Source organism: Montipora foliosa, chromosome 4 (genome assembly GCF_036669935.1).
Source record: "Montipora foliosa isolate CH-2021 chromosome 4, ASM3666993v2, whole genome shotgun sequence".
In the NCBI taxonomy this organism is placed as follows: Eukaryota; Metazoa; Cnidaria; class Anthozoa; order Scleractinia; family Acroporidae; genus Montipora; species Montipora foliosa.
In genome coordinates, this window is record NC_090872.1 from 18,760,080 (window position 1) to 18,785,079 (window position 25,000).

At 39.4% G+C, this 25,000-nt stretch overlaps 2 protein-coding genes and 1 non-coding gene across 4 annotated transcripts in view; 1 reads left to right on the forward strand and 2 right to left on the reverse strand.

Moving 5' to 3' along the window:
* Positions 1-4,799, reverse strand: part of LOC138000156 (palmitoyltransferase ZDHHC15B-like) — a 15,506-nt gene extending 10,707 nt beyond the window's left edge. Inside the window, exons 1-3 of the mRNA XM_068846357.1 lie at positions 4,660-4,799; positions 4,434-4,460; positions 4,119-4,213 (exon numbers count right to left, since the gene is read on the reverse strand). Of these exons, the coding sequence (XP_068702458.1) occupies positions 4,119-4,213; positions 4,434-4,460; positions 4,660-4,777 (240 nt within the window). The 5' untranslated portion in view covers positions 4,778-4,799. The remainder of the gene's footprint in view (positions 1-4,118; positions 4,214-4,433; positions 4,461-4,659) is intronic.
* A 101-nt stretch (positions 4,800-4,900) lies between these two features.
* Trnaa-agc (transfer RNA alanine (anticodon AGC)) lies at positions 4,901-4,973 on the forward strand. Its single transcript has one exon. It is a non-coding gene; the product is annotated as a tRNA-Ala (tRNA).
* Positions 4,974-7,101: 2,128 nt separating this feature from the next.
* The window catches only part of LOC138000159 (transmembrane protein 131-like), a 33,215-nt gene continuing 15,316 nt past the window's right edge, over positions 7,102-25,000 (reverse strand). Inside the window, exons 15-31 of one of the 2 annotated variants that reach the window (XM_068846358.1) lie at positions 24,264-24,417; positions 23,020-23,190; positions 22,260-22,364; positions 21,106-21,264; positions 20,241-20,345; positions 20,014-20,100; positions 19,429-19,578; positions 19,072-19,144; positions 18,573-18,687; positions 17,135-17,374; positions 14,696-14,759; positions 13,841-13,998; positions 13,063-13,202; positions 12,536-12,731; positions 11,685-12,026; positions 9,875-11,304; positions 7,102-9,024 (exon numbers count right to left, since the gene is read on the reverse strand). In XM_068846358.1, the coding sequence (XP_068702459.1) occupies positions 8,144-9,024; positions 9,875-11,304; positions 11,685-12,026; positions 12,536-12,731; positions 13,063-13,202; positions 13,841-13,998; positions 14,696-14,759; positions 17,135-17,374; positions 18,573-18,687; positions 19,072-19,144; positions 19,429-19,578; positions 20,014-20,100; positions 20,241-20,345; positions 21,106-21,264; positions 22,260-22,364; positions 23,020-23,190; positions 24,264-24,417 (4,570 nt within the window). In that variant the 3' untranslated portion in view covers positions 7,102-8,143. The remainder of the gene's footprint in view (positions 9,025-9,874; positions 11,305-11,684; positions 12,027-12,535; positions 12,732-13,062; positions 13,203-13,840; positions 13,999-14,695; positions 14,760-17,134; positions 17,375-18,572; positions 18,688-19,071; positions 19,145-19,428; positions 19,579-20,013; positions 20,101-20,240; positions 20,346-21,105; positions 21,265-22,259; positions 22,365-23,019; positions 23,191-24,263; positions 24,418-25,000) is intronic. The other variant, XM_068846359.1, reaches the window with a different exon arrangement.

Genomic DNA, 25,000 nt, shown 5'->3' on the forward strand with positions numbered 1-25,000 from the left:
GTGACTAAATGAGACTTTATCCCATTTATTGATAGCATACTTTGATTTAAAATATAATATATATATATCTTTTGTAAGTGCATTTTTTCCGTTCAGCACTTTATTTCCTTGATGTACATGTACTGCGATATTTTTCAATTGCTATTAAATTTGCATTTGGTTCAGTCTATTGTTAGTGAGTTTTTGTTTCTAATTTGCATTCAGAAAACTATTTCAATGAAAATTCTCGTCTTATGTGTTATTATTAACAGCTCACGACAAAGAAGAGTTTTATTCCCTTGTTGTTCCTGTCAAAAATCCTCACTCACTCGTAAGGGTTTGTGACACAAACAACGAGTGAATCAAACCCCGTACGCTGCACTTTCTGACGTAAACTACAGTACATGTAGTGCCATGGTAAATGTCTTAGGTAAATAGCCATCTGAGAAGCAATGTGGTTACTAGTAAAATACTTAACCCAGAAAGATTGAAGAAAATAAAAGCGAATGGAGAAACATTGACTTTGAGGCTGACATGTTGATCATTTTCAAGTTCCCTTGCAACTTCTTTATCACCACAAGCCTCTGATAGCTAAGTTCCGAGACAAACTTTCACTGAAGCTAATCCCTGTCCAGCGGGGTTAGTATTTGGATGGGTGACGTCAAAATATACGACTTTCTGCCAGAAACAAAGGACCGAAAATTCTATTTTAACGCTCAAAAAATGCGAACTAAGCAAGGTGCAGATTTTGTTAGCCTGCTTTATGCAAAACAAATGTTGATGCAAAAGTAATAAATATTGCTATACAGTTTTTAGGATGAACAGAAGGAAGTTTTCAGAAGTGTTGATCAACAATAAAATATTTTGCCATCAGCAACAAAATTTGCATCATAAAAACAACATAAATTTTGAACCGTGAATATAAAAAGCTACCATGAGCAAAAAACATTTTGGAAGGTATTTACGTTGTTCAATTTTTCTATTGTACTATTGGCTTCACAAGTAAATTGGAAAATTGAAAGTGACATTGATTTTAGTGGCCACTATCATCAAGTTATCTTGCGTGTTTACTAACAACTCGCGAAAAAAATATAAATCTGTGTCAAAATGATAGCAAGACACTGGGTTTTTGTTTCTGTTAGTTTGCTTTTTTTGCCTTTCAAGTGTTATAAAGTATGACAAATTCAACACAACGATTACAATCCCCAAACCCTTGAGGCTGACCATTGTTTCTGCAAAATAAAAAATTCACTCTCCTAAACGAGGTTATTAATTAATTTTATCACCAGTTACTTCCTGCCACATCGTTTTGGAAATAGCAGCTTCTTTATTATTCATCAGTTTCACAAATAATTCTTGCCAATTTTGGGGCTCACTTGTTGAAACTCAAGCATGCTTCCAGACCTGTTTATTTTCGTGAGTTACATGTAAATTGCATGTGCTGCCGGCCTATTGTCACCACGGACTTACACTCTTACGCTCTTACAACCCAGGTTACAGTGCACTACTACAAAAAGTAAACAACATCTAAGTGCTACTGGCCAGAGAAAAATAATGAAGTGAAGCTATGATCCTCGCAGTTATGAACACAATTTTTGCAATTGCGTAAGGAAGCCTAAAAAATTCAGGACTTCAACAGAGTTTGAACCTGTGACCTCGCGATACTGATGCGACACTCTAACCAACTGAGGCATGAAGCCACTGACGTTGGGAGCTGGTCATTTGTGGGGTCTAATGACAGGCACCTGTCACAGTGATAAACAGTGGAAAGTAGAGGGGGGGGGGGGGGGGGGGAAAAACCCCTAAAACACTCCGCACAAAATGCTCCTTTTTCCTGCCACACTGATAAATAAGCTCTATAATCATCCCTACTGAGGCAAAACTGCAAATTTATAAAACAGCAATATTACCACATCTGATCTATTGTCACCTTGGCTGGCACTTTTGTAAAGCAACGGACGAAAAGAAACTACATGTAAAACAAGTAAATGAAAGGGGACTTAAGGCGTTATTTTGTGTGACAGGAATCTCGCATACAAAGACTCACTGAAACGTGCCAACTTGTTTTCTCTACACAACATGCGACTGCAACATGTATGAAGTTAAGCACAGGTTGCTGCCTTCGAACATACTAGATTTATTCAGTGGCACTCCATCTGGGTACAACCTCAGGAACTCAGATTTTCATATTTCCAGATTCTATTTTGTCCAATATGGCAAACATTTATTTATTTATTTATTTATTTTTTGCCACAGAAAGAAGAAATTAAAATACAAATATGAACAATCAAAAAAGAGAAGATGGAAAGAAAAATTATTGAATTACATTGGTGGCGAGGAGGCGTAAAAGAAACTACTAAGCTTATGTAATTTAGGCCTCCCCAAGTAAAAGCATCTATCTATTGTTGACATGCAAGTTGGCAACGGAGAATACAATTGTTACAAACATTTAGTTATTTAACGTGTTGAAATATAAAGTAATGAACGGAAATTAAAAACAGTTTAAACTTACAAGTTGGTAATGAAGCATACAATTACAAACACTTAGTCATTTAATTAAGGTGTTGAAATATGTAAACAGTTGTGAAAGTAAAATTACAGGGTGAAAACAATTTGACACAGGAAGAACAAAATACTTAATTTTCAGAATAGTTATTAAAAAAGAATGACTTAAGTGCTTTCTTGAAGGAAGCTGTTGAGGAAGAATTCATTATATCAATATCAAGAGAATTGTAAAATTTAGGTCCCTGATAGAAAACAGAAAATTGTTTAATGTTAGTCCGACAGAAAGGCAGACGAAATGCATTCCCTAACTAAAGATATTTCAAACCATATTTGTGGTCAAAACTTGGATGTAGTGACAGACAAATGCCAACTTCAACATCATTATTTTGTCAAAAACATCCGGAGAAAAGACCTCGTGAACCTATTTTCAAAATATGTCTGTGTCCCAAGTGTGTTTAGAATTTTAGACATAATTAAATTATTTACACATGTAGTTTGTCTATAGTTGTATCTCAGGTAGAAATTATTATATTTTAGTCTGTATTTTAAAATATATACTTGGAATTCTAGATATGTTTATATATTGTAACAAGTGATAGCTAATTTTAACTTAATTTATCAGTCATTTTATTGGGAGTGTCCCCAATTAGTCGGCCTCTAGGCTGACTAGAAGTTTTAGACACTTAAATAAAGTTTATTGATTGATTGATTGATTGATTGATTGATACTAGTTCCCAGCTTGCACATGGCCCTAACTCCTTAAATATGAATGGTACATTATAATGCACTATAATAAATTATAACATTTGCAAATACATGTACCATGCAGGAGCAATTGCTGAATACCCCACAGCACCTCACCACTGTTGTTTCCACTAGGCGGCATTCATTGAAGAACGAGTTGGAATACAATAGAGCTCATTCTTATTCAAACAAACGCAAATACGTTGCGGGGTATTCTGCAATTTAGCCACCATGCATAAAGAATCTTAACCCTGGCAGAATTGGGTACAACATTGATTTAGGTGATTTGGTCTATGGTGGGGAGGTCTTCAACTTCAACCTTCATTCTGGCATGACAGCTCTCAGAAAATGCACCAATCCAAGCATAAAGTCTCTGTTACGAGCCAAGGAAGACCCATCAGGCCGGCGCTTATCTCCGGTTTCCGTAGCATGAAGCGACTAGGAGTATTTATACTCCTCCCTGGATGGGATGCTAGTCCATCGCAGGGACCATGACAGCTCTCAGAAAATAAACCAATCCAAGCATGCATAAACTTAACCCAACAGTTCTACATGTAAATGAAAGTTATGCATGGTAGTATATTTATTTATGGTACAACTGTAGGTTTCAGTGGCCACAGTTCAAGACCTGTACCCACATCCATAGCCCACACAAAAACTTCCCTGGTATGCATAGCTCTGCTGCCCTTGCAGGATGGCACTATTAAAAAAAAGCAATGCGCTTATCTAAGCACAGTACTTTATCATTCTCGTTTGCTCAAATACACATGATTATAAAAAAGTCTCGACTTTAAAGCGTAAGATCACGCATAATAAATGCCAAATCAATTTTTTTTCTGACGAATCGAAAAACAAGACTGTTAATTATAAGTCGTGTCTGTATCACAAACCTGTGAAGGAACGAGCCCCGTGGAAGCCCATATTGTCCGCCAGTACGAGATCATCAAAATGACGAAGAATGGATGATATAAAATCAAATACACAGCTGAAATGTAAATAGGAGTGCATGAGTCGCTTAAAATCCTTTCAATGTGCAACTACACCTTTAAATTCATACATAAAAACTAAAAAATCTACGGCTCTTATTTGGCGGCTTTAATTTTGAAAGTCGAAAGATCAAACGAAAATATATTCTCAATTCTTGACGAAACAAAACCTGTTTTTGCATTGCGGAACCAACTAGTATATTCTTCCTCTATGCTTACCTCTTTCGTAAAGAGATTGAACACTCTCTAAAACGGAAAGAAATTTAACAAAGAACCTGTTAGTATACACAAGATTGAAGATAAACGGTTGCAATGACCTCGATGGAGCCGCAAATCATTGCTATGAGCAGAGAGACAGAAGTAAGTTCTTAACTCTATTTCCGTTCTGACTATACATAAAATCCGTTGCAAAGAAACGTTCAAAATGGCTAAGATATGGCCTTACCGAAACAAAGAATCACAACATAAGCATAATAGGACCAAACAATCACGGCGTTGATAAATAAAACTGGTATCCATTGGAACGTTTTTAGAAGGCAGGTTATAATGGCAGACATAGCCATGATTTTTCGAAAGTATGTTGTTAGCATCAATGATCATGCGCATTCATGCGCATGTATTGCCATTTGAAAGAAGTGACAACCAAGTGAAATTTAAATAAAAAATTTCTCTCTTGTAAGCGAAGAGGGGGATTAGCTCAAATGGTAGAGCGCTCGCTTAGCATGCGAGAGGTACCGGGATCGATACCCGGATTCTCCACATACGCATCTTTTTTTTCTTTCGGCCTCTGTGATTTAATTTTTCTACTAACTTCTTGGACAACGAAAAAAAAGGGAGCCAATTCTTTTCAGCAAAGTTTAAAATTCTGTAAAAAATTCACATTCCCCATAAACTTTACTTGGATGTCATACCACAGGTCACCCAATTAGCAGTGCTTTGGTTTTTTTTGTTCTGTGCAGTTAACGGTTTAGCCTGGGTCGCAGACGTCATCTAACACCGGTTTGTAGCCTCTGCAAAGCAGGGGTCCGTTTGTCGAAAGGCTCGAAACTCTATGGGCCATTTTCGCATGTCACAATTCTCTCTGTATCTCAAAAACGGGGAGGATTTAAGTCATTAAATTTCACCGCCATTTGCTTTTTGTTACCTTGAAAACATGTTAAAAGATTGGCTTCCCAAAACAAGTGGTTGACAGTTTTACAAAGGGCTTTTCGAGCCCGAAAAGTTTGCGGAACTTTCGAGAAAGGGCCCCAGTGCTCAAATCCTCATTCTGGGACCCCAGCAGCGTACCAGGATTTGAGTACGCGTCATGATTGGTCTGTGAAAAAAATAATAATTGTTCGATTCGCCGTCAATGTGGAGCACCAAACTGGTAGTAGCCAATCAGGTTAAAAGGAAATTTGAAACGCATTTCCTCTCGTTCATTGCGTCTATTGGGGGTCCTGAACAAGGACCTCGGCTCCGCTTCGCGGGCTATAAACGGTTGAAACCCAAGGAATAGCAGCAGAAACATTATTCTCGAAAACTAAGGCCTTCCTACCTTCATTCCACTGTCCACATGCCACTTTCCGGCCGGTTTACGTGAAACATTCATTGGGCTACCTGTGGTTTTATCACTACTGCCCCTTTAGGATGCTGACAGAGTTCACAGGCAGCCCACACAAACAGTTTGTACGCTCGAAAAATAAAGAAATGTGCGGGAAATATTGAAGAGTCCTAATATCGTAAACTTACATCGAGAAATGACTATGTTAAAGCTCAAAATAAACGTAAACCTACCTCAGTTGTTGTGTACTGTCATTTCTGCGGCTGAAAACGGCGAATATGAGCGCTTTCGGTGGGTTTTCCGTTGACTGTTACTACCCGTTATAACGTTTATTTTGAGCTTTAACATAGTCACTTCTCGATGTAAGTTTACGATATAAGGACTCTTCAATATTTCCCACACATTTCTTTATTTTTCGAACATACAGACACACTGTTTGTGTGGGTTCCCTGTGCACAGTGTACAGAAGGTACCGCGGGTGACATGAAAACGCTGTATACGGCGTAAAAAGTGGCAGATAATTTTTTTCATAGGTTCTCTTCACCGGTTTTGAGCTTTTAATTGTGGCCAGGTGAAAACGACACGAAGACGTTTATAGTGTGATAAAAGACCAATTTACACCTCGATGGAATTTGACCGTCGGGGTAAAAGAGGTCCCGAGAAGGACTGTTGGCAGTGACTGACGTTTCAGCAACCTGAGGGGAAATCATTTTCAGAGTCGCTCAGGTTGTTGAAACGAAGATATTAGCACTTGAATACTACTCTGTAAATCCGAGGGAAAATAAAGTTGATTGATTGATTGAAACGTCAGTCACTGCCAACGGTCCTTTTCAGACTCCTTTTCACCAGGACGATCAAATTCCATCTGGGCATGAAACTGATGGGTTCAACCCGTTTTTTAAAACTTGCTAGCTACAATATACTGCATGCCAGTATTGTGCACGCGCCGTGCGCTATTCTCGACCGTCGTCGACATATCAGCTAAAAAACGATAGCAAACTTACTAGAGCCTCAACACCACCCAAAAATGTATTCAGAAGCAATCGACCCTGCCAAGGTGGCGAAGGTTTTTCTCTGGTCACATGATTCTACACACATTGCCATCCCAAGAGAAATCTTTAGCTCATCACCTTTTCGCATAGCACCCTTCATTTCCGTTTTACTCACTAAATCCATAGCTTGCGAGCAGAATCATCGGAAGGATGAATGCTCTCCAAACACAGAAAACTCGTGAGGACTGGAACGGATTGGACAGCAATCTCCTCAGGGCTTTACCGTCAGCAGGCTGATAAACCTCTCACTTCATATATTTCTCTAACTCCTTTACTAGCGGCACACAAACAATGGTTACATTTTGAAAACTTTATTATCAACAATTCTTATAAAATCCTCTACAGTACAAAATGGTGACAGCATAAAAATTACCCAAACAACTCACTTTGCACTCACTTTAGTTATGACAATTTTAATATGTCAAAACATTTAAAAAACAATAAATACTATGATCTTCTTTTGATAAATAACGCGGGAATGGTCTTATGAAGACTAATGTAAGCACGTGCGCATGACGTAGCATGGCCTAGGAAGAGAAAGAGAACGAGAAGGACTGGCATTCAAGCCAAGCTGCTACGAACAGAGTCCAGCTGGGAGGGATTCTTTAGGAAATATTGATTGACGAAAACTTTTGAGGCTTAAATATATTTCCATTCTAGTACATTCTGGCAAATCAACAACATGATAGCGTAATTCGAGCCCTGAAAAAAACTGATACTGTTATGAAATGACTGGCCTCTCTTTTTTGTATTACCAAAGACCTTAAATCTGTGCCAGCCCAAAGCTCACAAGCACAGTTCAACGTAGAAGAGCCACGGTCAAAACGATTCATCGTTTGCGCGCTGCACGGTTCAAGAAACAAATAAGGAACTAGTGGTTCTTTTTTGGCGCCGGGGCCTTCTCTAATAACGTACAGCACATCATAAATTGCAATGAGAAGTAACAAAGACAACTCAAGTCTACCCAGACCTTCTTTACGCGAATTCTTGATCTGTGATGCCCATTCAACGCTTAATACCAGGAAAAAAAAAACACTTCAAAATCCTAAAAAATTACGAAAACCTGTTTTTTCCCAGTAACAAATTTGATGTGCTGGTGCAGTAAAAAACTAAGAAACAAAAAAAAAAAAGACGACAGAGAGCGCGCCTGAGACAAGGCAGTTCATTTCGTATTTCGTTCGAGAAAATTTAGCAGGAAAAACTGCCAAAGCAGTGAGAATAGTTACCGAAAGCGCACCGTAACGGAGTAATCCTCTGATGACAACAACTAAATCGCAACAACAATAACACCAAAATTATCAAATCTGGAACTGAAGCTGTCGCCGGGAAAGCGCTTATTCCGAGGTAGGAGGCCAAGTGGAATTTACACCAGACGGATTCCAAATGCTGCTTCCCAAGGAACCTAAGTGTTCAAAAGAAGGCTGGACTTGTGAATCTTGGCTTTGCTGCGGCTGTACTGGATAAGATGCAAATGAAGCTCCAGAGGATGAGGGCACAGGATCGGCATTGGAGCCACGTACAAGATATCCACTGCCCCAGATAGAAGCTACGTCAGGAGGGGCTGTCCATCTTATCTCTTGTGAATTGAATGGGGACTCCCTCCTTGAGGAAGAGCCAGACCAGTTATCAGGCATGTGACTGAATAAAGCATCAACGGCATTCGCCTCGGAATTGATGGGTTGCGTCGGGGCCGCAGTAGAAGGATAAACGGACCATCCATCAGAGTTGACAGGTGACTTGCCAACATCCCATATTTCAGCCATGGTTTTGTTGCTGGTAACTGCGCTGTCATTCATGTTGCTTGCGTCCAAGAAGTTCACCCAGTTGTTAGAATGCCAGGTATTCTTTCCATGCAACTGTTCATTTGCTGGGCGTGATGAAGCGCTGAACAAGCTGTCAGGGTTGTTGCAACACATATCAGTACTGTTCCACAAGCTGGGAGGTCCATTTGAAAACCCTCTACTGTCTGACAAGCTCAGATCACTTAAGTCAAATGGACGGACCTTCTCCTCGAACGAAGCTGACTGCTTCTTCAGGGTGTTGCGGTGAAATGGTTGACTCTCGGCAAGTGACGGACGGGAGGACTGCAGATATGGCGATGTTGCTACTCGCTCTCGCACAGGGCTGCGACAAGTCTCTGGAGGGACAGACCAAAGGTTTCGCCCCAGTTTCCCAACACCCAGTTCTTCGCCCAATTTGCTTGATCTACTGGCACCTGAAAGCAACAAAAATTCAATCCGTCGTGCATGAAAAGTGCCAAGTACGATCCACAATCAACTTCTTCAATCAAGCCGGATTGACACATGGCCAGTTCTCCTATTATTGACGGTTTTAGGAATTGCACAGCTATTACAACGGCTCTCAGGATTGGCTCAGAAAACAATGGACCAAAACGAACCTAACCCTAAAGACAATAGAGCTGCGCCCTAAAGGGATCCAATGAAATTCACAAATTCCAGCGAGAAGAAGACTTCTCTGTCTATTGTTTAGTTTCAAATTTCAGGCTCCTTCCTGCCGGTATTTGTGAATATATTTAAGTCAAATGGAGGGTAACCCTGTAAAAATGCGTCCTTAGTGTTTTTATTCACCGGTCATGGAGAACTTGAAACTGGACTATTAACATCACAAAGTGTCCCCTAAACTCCAGTCCTCAACTAAAGGTTAATAGCTGAATTAAAGAACGTTAAGCCTTACACTCACTTCATTGATACAAATAGGTATAGATATCACAATTGGGCTTTCATCTAATTACCTGCATTTCTGGCATATTCCGGACATAAGTAGTCTGTGACGGAATCAGATCAGTGAGCTTAAGCAAGCGCGTTTTTGAGACGAAGACGGCAACGGAAAGAGAACATTTCGAGTGCCACGACAGTGGTGTCTCCTGGACTTTTATACCAATCATCTCTATTGGAGAAAAGATACTTAGCAATGTGAATGTGGTTGTGTGAAGACACGTTTCAAGGGGAAACAACTCACTTCCGGTTGCCGTCCGCGTCTCAAAAACGCGCGTGCTTAAGTTCCCTATTCATGTTGTTACTACGGTTCAACGGTAACATCCTTACCCGATGCAGACCAAGATGGCACAGATCCACTGACAAGAGGAACTGAATTTGTCCCCTTAACACGCGCCTTTGTTCCTTTGGTTCCTGCTGCCTTGACCTGCTCGCCACCACTGGTACTATCACTACTGACAATGCTGCTGTAGCTACTACTGCGGCTGCTGCCACTCAAGAGAGTAGAAGACGTGGGAGGTGGTGAATCTGATGGCAGTGTGGTGGTCGACAGGGCCGGTGATTTTGTGTATGCCTTGCACTTAGTGAGTTCAGTGTCGTCAAAATTGTTTTCTTTTGAGGACGCTTGCATGTTCTTGCCCAAGGCCAATGTCATGACTGCAGCAGCGATGGCATGCGGTGATGTTGCGCCGGCGGCATCTCCAATTTCACTAGCCTTACCAATACCACCAGGGTTGTTAGCATTGTTTTGACTTTTACTAGCATTGCTCTGAAACTTCAGAGGTAATTCCAAACTCTTGGGCCTTCCAGAACCGCTTACAAATTGTGCTTCTGCCTTCTTAGATTTACTAACAACAGTTTCCGTGGCTATTTTACTTCTCCTTCCTCTCTCTCTTCCAATGTCAGCTACGTCAGCGGTAGGCAATTGGCTATTTGGCTTCGCGCTAGCCTGCTGCTCCTTGCAGCTGACCAGTTGTATGTTGGGCAGACTTCCCTGACGTGTTCTGTTTACTTCTTTTGCAAGCTGTTGTGTTCTACCTTCCGGTACAGATTTATCAGACGAACCATCACTGTAGCTATCATCCGATAATGCCCCTTCATCGTCTCTACTTTTCACTGCCATGCTGTCTTTAATCTTAGTTTTCTTGTCTTTTTCTTCTTTCTTGCTCATGGCTTTCACTTTCCTCTTCTGTTTTCCTTTTGCTTCCTTGATGTCCTTCCTAGATGCCGACTCGTGCTTGTTCGGAATGACAACACTTATGATTTCATCGTTGAGATTTTCAGGACAAGATCTGTTTTTCCCTTCAGTTTTCCTTGTCTCCTCCACCGCTCTATGTTCAACTTTCCTTAGTTCTGTGAGCTTTTGGTTCGTATTTACTGGCTCATCCGTTACAGTTCTTACAGCTGTTGTAGCATTCTTTGACCTGCTGTCTCTTGCACTAGGAAGCGTTTTGCTGTCCAAGGACGGGGAAGACGACCGAACGCCTCTAGACTCACTATACTCAGGCGAAGGCGGAGTTCTAATTGATATTTCACTTTTTGTAGTCCGATTTCGCATTCCACTGGTCTCTTGCCGTGTCCCGCTGGCTAACCCAGTTTTATTATTATTATTTGTAGGTGAATTGTCTGTTAGGCTTGTTAATGCGCTCTCACTGGTTGAAGTTCTGTTGTCCGATGTTACCGGTGTTGCTTCTCTGATATCATGAGTTTCTCTTTTGGGTCTCTTTGGTCCAACGCTTGGTTCATCTGAGACAGGAACTCTGACGATAAAAGGCAAACAAGATATTAGTAGGAAACGAGCATATTCTAGAAAATAAAACCATTTTAGGAGGGGTCCCGAATATGTTATTCAGCGTCCCGATCACTTTCATGCTACGTCACTCAGCTTAATAAAGGATGGATAACATTTTTTGCACTTTCCAACCAACCAGAAGAAAGGCCGAGCTGATAATCCACGCGCCGGCAAGAAAAAAATTCTGGCCGAGGCGCGGAGCCGCAAAGTTGACACTGACCACAAAAGACATGAAATCGTTTTACCTTAGATGGAGCCAAAAAAATTCTCCAGTAACTGCTCCTGCTATCATAAAATTCTTGTGCAATTACTACCTTTACCATCACAGTATGATAAGCATAATCTTACTTGTGTTTCTTGACTCCAGCTATTGCGTTTAGATCAAATATCGGTCCTGGTTTTTCTTCCCCTTTCATCTGCAACACCAGCACCTCTGGGTGCGAGAGAAACACGAGCCTGCGCGCCTCAGCATGAGCCGCAATGACCACAGCTAAGAATACAACGGTCATAAGAACAGCGGCAACAATTTGAATTACTGGTTCCCAGGAATTACGGCCTAAAGCAGATGAACAGAGGGGGAGGAGATGAGTTGGAATTGTCGCTACCAACGTGAACTCCATCACACGTCCAAGTGTAGTCCTCACTTCCAGTCTGCGAGTTACTTTTGACATGGAAAAGTCGGGAGTAAACCTGGAAGAAACAATTAAACAAAACTAAATCCTGAAAAATAACCAGTCTATCCACGAAAGCATTCTTTATCCTTTGCAAATTTAACATCTTTGATGCTCTTTGAAGATAATCCGTGCGGGAGAAAGATTTCTCTTCTAGAAAATTGTGGAAAATTGCTGTTGTTTTCAATGCCTGAGTGTTCTGCTTTTAGAGAAGGGCGAACCTGTAAGGAGATTGAGTAAAATCGATAAAAGGCCTTTGATTAACGAAGAGAAGGTCTTCCACTTGGTTGGCTAATTGGTTTTTGAGAAGAGGGGAAAACCCGAAGTACCCGAAGAAAATCCTCTCAATGCCTTTCAAACGCCGAGTCTGGGAACCGACCCAGGGCCACAACCAAGGGAGGCGAGTTCTTTCACCACTACGTCATCAAACTTTCCATTAAGCTCGTCAGTTTTACAATCCAGCAAAAAATCAAGTAAAATTGTTTACTCCCTTTATAATACGTAATGATCCAAAGCAGCTTTACGTACGTGATTTCTATTTTCCTCGATGTATTTGGTTTGAGGATGAAAGACTTGCAGTTAATTATTTTGAAGCCATATCCTTCACATTCGTAGCCATTGATAAGCAGCGAGCTAATAAACACGGCCAGTTGACCAGGATTGGTGGCTGTTACTGTCTTCATTACAGATAACGAAGGTAAAGACCTAGAGGGAGGGGCAGCTTCTACAATAAAAAATGTAAAATTAAAGGACAGCGTTAAACCAAAGACTTACTATCAAAACAGGAGAGGTTGGCCTGTTGAAACTCGATGTCTAATTTGATATTTTTTTCCTGATAAGCCATGCTTTAGTTGTTGGAAATGAACTAAATGGTTGAAAATAATCTTGCAAAGCACTAAATTTATTCCACAAAAGAATGGGGTTTGGATCAGTGGCATCAATGCATGGCCTCACATCTTCGTTTTCTTAGGTCAAATATTTCTTATCTTAATATCTGTTATCTTACATCACTGCCCAAATGAAAAGTGACTACAAAGTGTCACAATTGTACTTACTGTGACAATCAGCTAGCTGACTTGGCTTAATCTCAAACAGCAATTTGCTATGGGACCCAGGTCTCTGCCCATTGAGAGTAAATTCACCCCGAGCCCCTTGTCCTTGAACTACTATTCCATCTAAAACGGTGAGGTTATTTCTAAAAGAAAAACCACATGACATCAGAACAACTTTTAGAGCAAACCACAATTTTTTTTTAAATTTCAAAAATGGACGACTATGGTGTCAGCAACCTTTTGCAGAATAGAGTACTTTCACTCAAGTGATCAGTAAGTAACCTTGTTTTTCAACCAAGACGATAGGAAACGTTTGCATGATAATAGAGCTCGATTCCCGGAGGATAAGTTGGGGACATCAACATGACCGCTGTTCCTTTGTTTAGGGACACCAACATGGCCGCCGTGACGTCACGTGAAAACACTCTATAAGCCATTTCCGAATTCATGTCTGTCTCCTCTTCAAAGCGAGTCTAAGTGCGAAGTTTTGTTCTACTTTACATATGAATGAAAACTAATTTTCATAAAAAAAAACTTCGCACTTAGACTCGCTTTGAAGAGGAAGCAAGCATGAACGCGGAAATGGCCTATTCAAAGAAGTTCGACCTTGTTTTGAGCGTAGTCTTCTATTGCTACCAAATTTGATAGCTGAGGGTAAGGAGAGTAACAACATCGACGATGCCAATGATGGAATAAACTAACAACTGCTGACAGCTTAAATTCTAACCAAGGCCACCGCCAAAAAGATAAAGATTAAGCTTAAATAAGCCTTATCGCTTACCTTATAAGAAACAGAGAAGTTTTGAGTCGTTCGTCTTTAGGCTGAAACCTCATTGGAATCGCGACAGTTGATCGTGATTTGAGAACAGTTACCATAGTGCCAGGTGCAGGGGAAACACTACTCCTTAAAAAGGACGGTGGAGAAATTAAGGTATCCCCCTGAAAACGAAAACAAGTACAAATGGATTTTATTTTCGCATACTGCCTGAACTTGAGAAGAGTCCGGCTCTGTATTTATTTCCACGACTATCAATTTGTTAAGTGGCATTGAGCGGTTTTAAATAAGTGTCATTAAACAGAAACCGACTTTGCCAATCAACAAGCAAAAACTGAAATGGACCCGATCAACAGAAGAAAATACATGCTGCCCGTGCTGACAGGTGCTAAGCACAGCAAAAGGAATGTCACACTTTGATTTGATGTTTCCCTTCTGATTGCCCGAAAACGCGTCGCCATAATCATATTTTACTAAACCTCTGTAATCAAGTTCAGGGAAAACTACAACGCAAAATCCCCTTGGACGCACGAATGGAAAAAAGGAAAGGAACTTTATTTAAATAGTGTCTAGTCTTCTAGCGTTGAAGCACTAATTGGGGACACTGTCTACTGAAATTAACAATAAACGCAAATCAAGTCAAATGTTGGTTTTTGAGGAGAGGGAAAATGGAACCCGGAAAACCCGAAGAGAAACCTCTCGGTGCACAGTAGAGAACCAACAAACTCAACCTACACATGACGCCGAGTCTGGGAACCCAATCCGGGCCACATTGGTGCGAGGCGAGTGCTCTCACCACTGCGCCATCCCTGCACATTGAAACACCAACGAATTGACACTACCTAGATCATCTTTTTTTACCTCATCTGTTGAAATTGAGAAGGTGCTTTCATCTGGATCAAAGCCATAAGTTTCTGTATCAAACCTAAAACAAAACAAAAAAGGGAAGCATTGCGTACGTGTCGTTGTGCAGTTAGACAGCGCTGTATTCAATAATTGTCAACTGAGCTGCATTTTGTCTTCCAAAACACTTTGACACTGCAAAACCCCCATTTTTTTGATTGCTGGAAAGTGATCAGAAGGCGAAGATGAAACGTTCTGCAAAGTTTAAAAAATTTCTGTACAGCAGATTCGGAGCCACTTTAAATCTGTTATTTTTTTTTAAAGTGGCTCTGATTCGGCAGTAAATAATGTTTTTAAACTTTGCAGAAATTTTCATCTTGGCCTTCTGATCACCTTCCAGCAATAAAAACTGGGGGTCACCAAATTTTTTTTTGAGATATGAGCAACTAAAGCCAAAAAAAAGATGTTTTTGCTGGGTTTTCCCGTTGCCAAGGTAACTTGTTGTAACTTGTTAACAAGTTGCTTGATGGGTGTCACACTATGCAACGTTTCTTCCAACTTGTCTCGTTTTCCATGATCACCTGAGGTTAAAGGAACATTTTCATTGGCTGACACCGCAAAAACCGTTGTGCGACAAGTTGCAGGACATGTTACACTACGCAATGATTGAAAAATTCGTAGCAACATTACGTGAAGCGTTGCGGAAAGTAGAACTTAATGCTACTTTCTCCAACGATTTCTGCAACTTGCCTCGCAACATTTTAGCCCCTGCAAGATATGTTACATTGGGTAACGTTTCGTTCAACTTATATCATCATGGCACTACGAGACAAGTTGCACGAAAAATTGCACACACTCTTCAATTTCGTGCCTGCCGCAACTACCTCCCACAGGGTGTAGAAAAGAGTTGTCAATATAACAGTCCAGAATAATTCGTGTACAACAACAACAAGCTTCACTTGGCCCAACTCAAGATATTAACAATTAACAATATTAATACACCTTATTCCAAAATGGACACCTTTTTAAAACTTTTTTGTTTGCTTGCAAATTAGCCCTCGTTCAAGGTTAAATATTCTTTTGAATTTGAAGGTTAAGAACGAGGCCAAGAAGGGCTAATTTGCAAGCAAACAAAAAAATACTAAAATCCTAGCCATTTTGGAATAAGGTGTATTAATTAATCGGTCTTTTGCAACTAGTGATCACATGGTATAAAAACCGACTTACTGGAGAACAAATTGCTCACTCGGAGATCTAAAACATGACCGTCACGGTTTTTGTACCTTGTGATCGCCAGCTGCAAATGGCCCATTACAAATACTCATGAAGACCGATTCAGCTAACTTAATATTGTACCCAATTCAAACATTTTGAGAATAAAACGTCTTGTTCAAAGTATTTCCATATCATTTTAATGTGAATGTTACATTATCATGCAAATGTAACGAACAAAAAAAACCTTAAGGCCGAGAGATTTGAATTGGGTACAACATTTAGTTAGCCGAATCGGTCTATTGTGGTGGAGCGATGAAGAGAACCAACTGCACCAGAAATTCATGATCATGACCCGGAGTCTACAACTCCACTGTGTTCGTGTCACGGCGTTTTCACAGACCGATTTATTTTTAGATTGAATTTCCCGTGAACAAGACTCCCAGAGGAGACTGATGACCAATTGCAAGAAATTAACCTGATGTCATAGGGTCACTGAACAGGAGCAGCTTTTGTTTTTTTCGGAAAAGGAAGTCTAAAAATAGATCGGTCTGTAAAAATTCCATAACATAGGACCAGCATGGGAGTTGTAGACTCTGGGTCATGGGTGCCTGGCTGCACCTTAGCCCTATCACCTACAAGGCGGCCCCCAAATACAAATACATTTTGAATAGTTTGTCTTTTGCAGATGATTTAAAAGTTATGCAATGAGATCTTCCTTAGCCACAAATTGTCATATTTTTACACTGTAATCTTTAAATCTTATTTCTATTACACGTCACAAATTGCTACAGTTTACAAAAAATGATGGGATTGTTCCTATCCGGTGAAAAAACCACCTCTTCCTTTCATTTCCTAAGAACTTTTACTTGTTTTTCAATGAAATGCATAGCTGAGAACTGGGACTAGTTGCGCATGCGCCTTCTAGCTGAAGTTATGTCAGATTCCCATTGAAAAAGTTACTTCATAGAACCATCCATGCAACCTTTTTGTAAGGCTCTTTGACTAAAAAGCTTCCCTAGCAACCATTGTCTTTCTGTAGTTAACTGTCACCCCCCATTATGCATGTTACTTTCATCAGCTTCGAAGATGGCATCGATGGAAGTTAACCGCAATCCTCTGTCAAGTAATAAGCATTGCCTTACGCATCAGGGAGAAATAGAAACAAACAAGCCCAAGAACCATGCGTAAAAAACCGGTAACTGAATTTTAAAAACATAAAGCCTATCATACTTCGAAACTTACCTATCTGCAAGTAGATCCCAGACATTCTGAGAATACAAGGCCAGAGGAACGACTTGAATGACAACGGACACATCTGCAGGATTTTCAATCACAAAAATCTTGGAAGAGGAGTTTCCAACATGAGTAAGAGGGAACTTGACAGGTTTGTCAAACGAAAATGATGGCCATGAAAGGCTTGCTACTGCTGGAATTTTAAATCCTTTGACTACATCTGTGTCAACTGTGAATGATACATTAAATCTGGAAAATAAACACAAGAAGAACCTAAGCAACGTACAGAATACTAATTTGCTGATTTTTATCCCAACTCAATAAACAGTAATTAACAGAAATTGACTTATTTGTTAATAATAAGTATTATTGCAATATGAACTGTAACATTCGCTTTTATTCTTGCTAGCCATGCACCATCACCAAAAAGGCATTTTTCTGAAGACCTGACTTGCAATAGACCTTTTTACCGATACGGCGACCATTTTGATTTCCATTGTTTCGAAAGACATTATGGGATGCTCAGGGGGCAAATTAATGTGTATTTGCCCCCCTGGGCATCCCATAATAGCTATTCGAAACAATAGAAATCAAAATGGCCGCCGTATCGGTAAAAAGGTCTATTTTGAGTGGGTTTTTGAGCGACTTTCATATGGCCTTGAAAAATAAACGTAAAAAAAGAACGTAAACAAAAATGCAAAATACTTAATTGGCTTATCAAACAAAAACAAACAAGCACAAATTTTCATTGGCTTGGCGAACGTGGATGCAGACAACGTCATCTCTCCGTAGATAGTTCTGGAAAGAGACCGGCATTTCGCTTTGACGTCATTTGATTTATGCAGTAATGTGATTGGGCAATCGAACTGTTTACTGCCCATATTAGGAATCTCCTTGGCGGGAATAAGGAGGCTTGTTTAATCTTGCCAAACATTGGACCTTGAAACAAACTGCGAACACTTTTTCAAGATCATATGGAAGTCGCTCTAATGGAGTGGCCGGGTGTGAAAATACTCCTAGCCAATGGCCTCAGATGGTTGAGCATCAGACTACTGCACAAGGAGGTCATGGGGTCAACTCTGGTTACACCACCACTCAGGGTCCTTAAAATAAGTGAGGATAGAGTTCTACCTTTGTAATCGCATCTGCAAACAGTTAGACTCTTAAGCATTCTAGGACAGGGCATACAAAAACCATAGGTTCCATTTCACAATCCCTTCAACAAAAAACTCTGAGGGACATAAAGAACCCGAATGCTATCCCCAGAGAGGAGAGAAAAGAGTTTAAGGTGTTGTGTTGTGTTATGATATTTTATTATTATTATTATTGAAGCTTAATCTGTTTTGTGACCACTTACAACAGTGTGTGTGAGAAAGATTTTAAAAACTAAGTATAATAACCCCAATAATGCAATTAATTGAAAACAATCTCAAAGACTGTGACATACTTATGGTTTCCTGCACGTTCTAAAGAAGAGAACATTTTCTGGTTATTTTCAATGAAAGAGGCATCAAGTTCCCCAACTTCAGGAGGCAGTGAAAAACTAGACAGCCACTTCTCCTCTGAAAAAAGAAACCCATATTAGCAGTGCTCGAAATGAAATGAAAATCCTGGCTTTCCCTAAAAGCTGGGGCAACCAAACCCGTGAATTTGGTTGCTCTGATAAATCCTTGATTGCCTATACAGAAACCCCCAGCAATATTAAATGAATGCAGTGTTGAGATGTATGACCACATGGCAATCAAGCTTAAATATCCAATATATCTTTGTGTGCACCTGTCCAATGGTTTTTTGTGGCAGTCTGGGTTAAAGGTTTGTCCTTTTCAAAATTACATCTTTGATCTTGACTTAGTAATCAAATAATTTTATGACCAACAAAAAATGCTATCTTAAAAGAAATGTCCTTCTCATTACCTGAAAGACAGAACTTCAGACACTTCCCCTACCTTCCCCTTCTTTTATTCCAGTATAGCAGTGGTGTTTACAGCCTTTTTGGGGGTTATAAAATAGTTGACCAACCTGAATAATTGAAAAATGATTAGAAGTCAACAAACTTGGACTAATCATGAATGGCTAACTGCTAAGTATCACAGAACCAAGAAACAACCTTTACACAAGCAAGCCTTACATTGAAGGGACTGGTTGTTCACAGGCAGAGAGGGTAAGCAAAAGAATAATCGAGAACACAGAGAATCAAGAGAAAAGATCTCCAAGAAACTGCACCATGACAAATACCGGTAATTTACTTTCAACAGGCAGAATGAAGGGATAGATCATTGTTCTTACGCCAACAGTTTTCTCACCTGGATTTTCTGATTGGGAAGTAACTTCACCTCTGAACTGACAGGTTCAAATGAGAATTGGTCATCTGAAGGATAATGTTGGACTGACAAAAGCTTCAATGTATTGGAAAAAGAACTAACAAGTGTCAAACTCTGGTTTAAAATCTGACCCTAAGGAAAGAAATAAGGTCATTATGATTACATGCACCTTTCATAAACATACAAACTGTGAAGTTCAACTTTGTAACATACATTTGTTTCTGGCCGAATGTTGCCAATCATATGTGACTGACAGATGGTGGACTGTTTAAACAAAAAATTGACAAAGTGCAGATATTTCCAGAAATGCAAACCAATATTGCTGCAGTCAACAATTTTGATAAGCGTCTTTTAAGTGTCCCCAGCTGCCTCTTCTTGTCAACTTCAACATCAGAGAGAGACAAATTACTAAAATGTATACTGTAATTCTTCCACTTTATCACTAATGCAATAAGTATAAGAAACACTTCAAGCACAAGATTAACGTTAATTTTTAACTAGGTAAAAACAATAACAATAATTTATAACTCACAGCATTAGGAACTAATCAAGGTTCCATTCACTTACTGGAAAACCAGGATTAAAAATAACTGTTGTTGGACATGCAACTACTTTTCCATCCATTGCTTTTAAATGCAGAGGGATATGAAGAGTCTGGAGAGCAAAGATGACTGTTAACCCTTGGTAATACGAAAAGGTTTTGCAAAATCTACGCTGTTATGAAAATAATGGTATGACTAATGGAAATGAAGTAAGAAGTAAATTCAACAGCAGCACATGCATGCTTCACTTGCCTCGTAATCAGTATCCACCTCTATTTCACCAATGTACTGCCCCTCGTGCTTGGGAACAGCAACTTCTACACTAAAATATGTTACAAAACCAGCCTTGATCGACACCTACAATTCAACAGGAGAAATATTATGTTAGTTACATATAGATGACTCTAGACTAGCAAATTAATTTCAATTTGATAATTAAGTTTTAGCAAGGACAGACCGTGGCGAGAATTCAAGATTTTACTCCTATAACAAGGAAAATAAATATCAAGTATCAACACTCTAGAAATAATACACCTCATTCCAAAATGGCCGCCATTTTAGTATTCTTTTGTTTCCATGCAAATTGGCCCTTATGGCCTCGTTCAAGGTTAAATATTCTTTTGAATTTTCTGCTTGAAAGCGAGGCGACAAGGGCTACTTTTTATGGAAACAAAAAATACTAAAAATGGCGGCCATTTTGGAATAAGGTGTATATCACCTTCTCAGATCAGGGTAACATGTATTGACTGATTGCTACCTGTGCTTTTCATTACAGCAGAGGATTGATATGGGAATTAATAACCCATTCAACATTAGATTTGCAAGTCCAAACACCAAACATCAGCAATGCTGCCTCCACCTACCCCCTGCATGATTTGTTTAGAATCGCTTTTGCTTTTATTGTACATAATTTTACATGTATGTACCATTGCTTTTTTTTTTTATCTAAGTCTTCCTTGAGGATCATGAGACAACAAAAACATGATAAAGCTATTTACGATTAAGACTCAAAGTCAAGTCTGTATCAAACATGGACTATATAACATAGTTCAGGATGTGTTACGCAGTTAATTATTGTTGAGATAAAGAGCATATGTGTAACTTCGTAAGATCTTACCTTGCCATCATTAGCTTGCTGGGCATTTGCTGGATGTTGTTCAGTAGTAGTAGATGGGGTATTGTTTCCTTTAGCATGCTTGCTTTCATTGATAGCTTCACTCCCTAGTAGTTTAATTCTTCCAAACTTTATATTACACTCTATTCTGTAAATAGTTACCTGAGAAAACAGTAACCACAACTCAATTAGCATAAACAGGACCAGTTGTCACCACCACAATGATAGTGTTAAGACAGACTGGATGGTACATTGTACTTGTAGAATGTCATCACGCACTTTGCATAAAATATACAATCTTGCACCTTAATGTATACCATACCACACTTCACATAAATTACTATATTAGGTCACCTGTCTACAAGTCTGCCACTTGCATTAAATGTTTTGACATTAAGTCTCTCTCTTGCTTAAATTGACTAAATAATCAACAGTACTGTAGGCCAGGCTAAAGCCTAGTTTTCAGATGTCTGGAAAATCCCAGAAGATTGGGATTTCACAGTTTCCCAACCATCCCAGATTTTGCAGACTAATTAAAACCATAAATAATAGACATCCCGGATAATCTTTCTATTTTCCCGATGTGTCCTAGATTTTTGCGATCATCGGCAATCATTCCTGACATATGAAAACTCATATTTCTGCTGTCAGAGACGTCTGCAATGGTTTTAACTTGTTACCAATCTTGCAAATTGCAATTTTTGGCGCACTTTCCATTTCCTGCAAAAGCCACTATTAGGAGAATCTGGGACAAGTATCTGGCGATTTTCTCATATGTTGGTAAAATCTGGGACAATTGGGAAACTGCAATCGTCTGGGATTTTTCCAACATATGAAAACTAGGCTTAAGGAGAATCACTTTTCAATTTGATACTCAATCTCGACCCCAGAGCTCCCTGAAGCAAAGTGTCTTCTCATTGGTTTTCGTGAAGAACAATCCAAAGCGTTCCTAATTGGTACATGCATTCATGTTAGCAAGAGGAGTGAGCAGGCGCTGTAGAGTTCAAATAGCCAATTTTTGGCTATGAGAACCCTAGTGCGCATGTTCTCCTAGTGGACATAGAGTTTCCCAGAGCCTTGGGTTGGTCCGAGGCTCTTGTGACAAGAATGTTTGATACTATAATAATAATTATTATTTGGAATCTAAATGTGTCTACCTCTATTGGATTATTGTTGAAGATTTTGAGAAGTTTCGTTCTATTCTCTGCTGTTCCCACTGTACCATAATCAACTACGTCTTCTTCAAGTCCATCCACAGCATACTGAAAAGGAAAAAACGTGTTGGAGGGATTGACTTCTACAAACAGAACTACACATTATAACATACAACCTTGGAGGGGAACAAGCTTTAACTCTTCACAACACCACTTAACTTCAAAAGTAGATGTATTTCTGTAATCAATTCATAACGAATTGCCAAAATTCCAACAATACTACAATCATGTTGATATTTTCATACATCTTTAAAGTACGTGTAACCACACCGTTGGCTGCATCTCAGATATGCTTTAAGGTGACTGCACGATGCAGTTATGAGCTATGCTGTCAGTCGTTATTTGACTCTGTAGCTGCGTGATGCAGCTCTAGTCAAAGACCCACATTTCAGCCTTGCATGCTCACCATAGAGTCTCCAGTAGCTCAGTGGTTAGAGCAACCGACTAGATCACCGAGGGTTATGGGTTTGACATAGCCCCTTAAACTGCACTTGAGACGATTTCACTTGTCGGTGGGATCTGGTTTATTATTTTATGGGTGAAAGGGTTAAACAAGGCCAAGAAAGCTCTGACATTCTTTTAGGGACCTACAGTATACCCCTCTTAAACCAATAATTGCAAGTCTGTAAACATACATGTACGTGATGAGATTTTCTGAAGAGAAAAACATACCACTAATTCTTAAAATAAAATGATTAGTAACCTTCAGCTTCCCATCAAAGCAGTGGATTGGTACAGTGAATATAGAAGCATTTGTATAAACTCTAAGAATGGTAGAAAATGCTATATCTGAACCATTGGCCAGGAATTGAACATAAAATGGAGTAACTGTGCTCTGAGGAGGTATCCTTGCTGGTTTGGTAAAATTTACAATCTGTCAACAAAACAAAAACAAGCTTTTCAACCCTTTCATCCTGAGAGTAAGATCGACTTATAGATTTTAAGGCGCTGTTACACCATGCAATTTTTCGTGCAACTTGTCTCACAATGCCATTGAGACCGGTTGCAGAAACTATTGCAGAAAGTAGAATTCATTCGCAACAAATTTTAAGCATTGCACAGTGTAACTTCTCTTCTGCAACTTGCGCCAATGAAACTGTAACTTTGACCTCACGTGATCACTGAAACGAGACAAGTTCCATGAAAAGTTGCTCAGTGTAACACCTGTAAAACAACTTGTTTCCTAATGTGAGAACGTTGCACGAAAAATTGCATAGTGTAACAGCACCTTTACTCTGTCTAACACCTGATGATTTCACTCATAAACAGGAGTCACTTTTGGGGTGAATGGGTTAATAGTCAAAACCCATTTGGGGGGGGGGGGTGGGGAAGGAGGGTGGTTGTTGGGGGCATGGATGCAAAATGCTTTAACTTATTACGCTACTTCACAGGCACCTCGCCTTCATAATTAAAAAAAAAGCAGTTCACTAGTACAACATAGTTATGCACCCAAAGTCAAATGAAGAATCCAGTTTGCCAATTATAAAGGCAGGAGGAGGTGGACCTGCGACATGCAAAGAAAAATCCAGTTCTTGATCAAAGTAGGATTTGAACCTGGTGTAAACTGCATGCAAATTCAATACCCTAACCACTGAACCACATTCAATCAACCCCAGGGTTTTCTTTAAAAAATAACAATGGTTTTCACACACAGGTAAGGAATCAGCATTCAGTAGCATGCATGGTTGTCTCAAAAAAAAAAAAAGTTGTTTACTTAGCTATTTTCAACTGTGTGTTTTGTCGTTTAACTCATAAAACAACATGTTGTCAGCTATTTACATTTTAAAGGCATTGACACTTCATAGGCAATAATGTACTAGCTGTATGTTGGTAATTACTAAAAAGAGTTTGTGCAAAATCTTAATACAGGGTACCGGTAAGCCCCTGCAATTTCACTGATATGGGAAAAATCATATTTTAGAATCCATAGAAACTTTTCTTACTCACCGAAAATATGTGATCCACCTCAGGAGGAAAAACCGCATCATAAATTATCATTGTGAAGAGAAAAGTGTTTGTAATGGGAAGTTCCTTTGTGATCGGAACAAATGGTGACCTTCCTACAAAGAATCTTGTCTTGCTGACAGAATATGCTATTGTCCTATGACAGAAATAAAAAAAATAATGGTAACCACTCTGATGCAACTAACACATCACATATCACCAACATATCACCAACACACCACCGACACTCTACAAAAGCATCGGCCAATACTCTCCACAAACATGTTGGCTGACTCACTTAACTGACGCATTGTCTGGACGCTTGAAGGTATAGATCACATGTAAGTGAAGTACCACCTCATAGAAAATGCCATATTTACTCATGTCTAAGTCTACCTTTTATGACCTAAAAACTGATGTTTGTTTCACTGCACTTCACTGAACAATCGCAGTAGCTTAGTAACCTTGCAAACGTTTTCCAAGATGGCGGGTCTTTTATCCAGCCATTTTTCGAAACTCTTTGATGTTCTTTTCATCTACCAAATCTCCTTTCTATGTCAATGTTCAGATGAACGTTAGTTTAAAATAGGACGATTTAATTTTCATAGAAAAACACGGAAAAAACTCCAAGTAAACTGAAATACTCATGTTGCATGAGCTAAATATATTGTACTTCATTTTTTGTCCACTGCAACTGAAAAAGAATTCTCACAAATATGACATTAACTTTTAGAAACAAT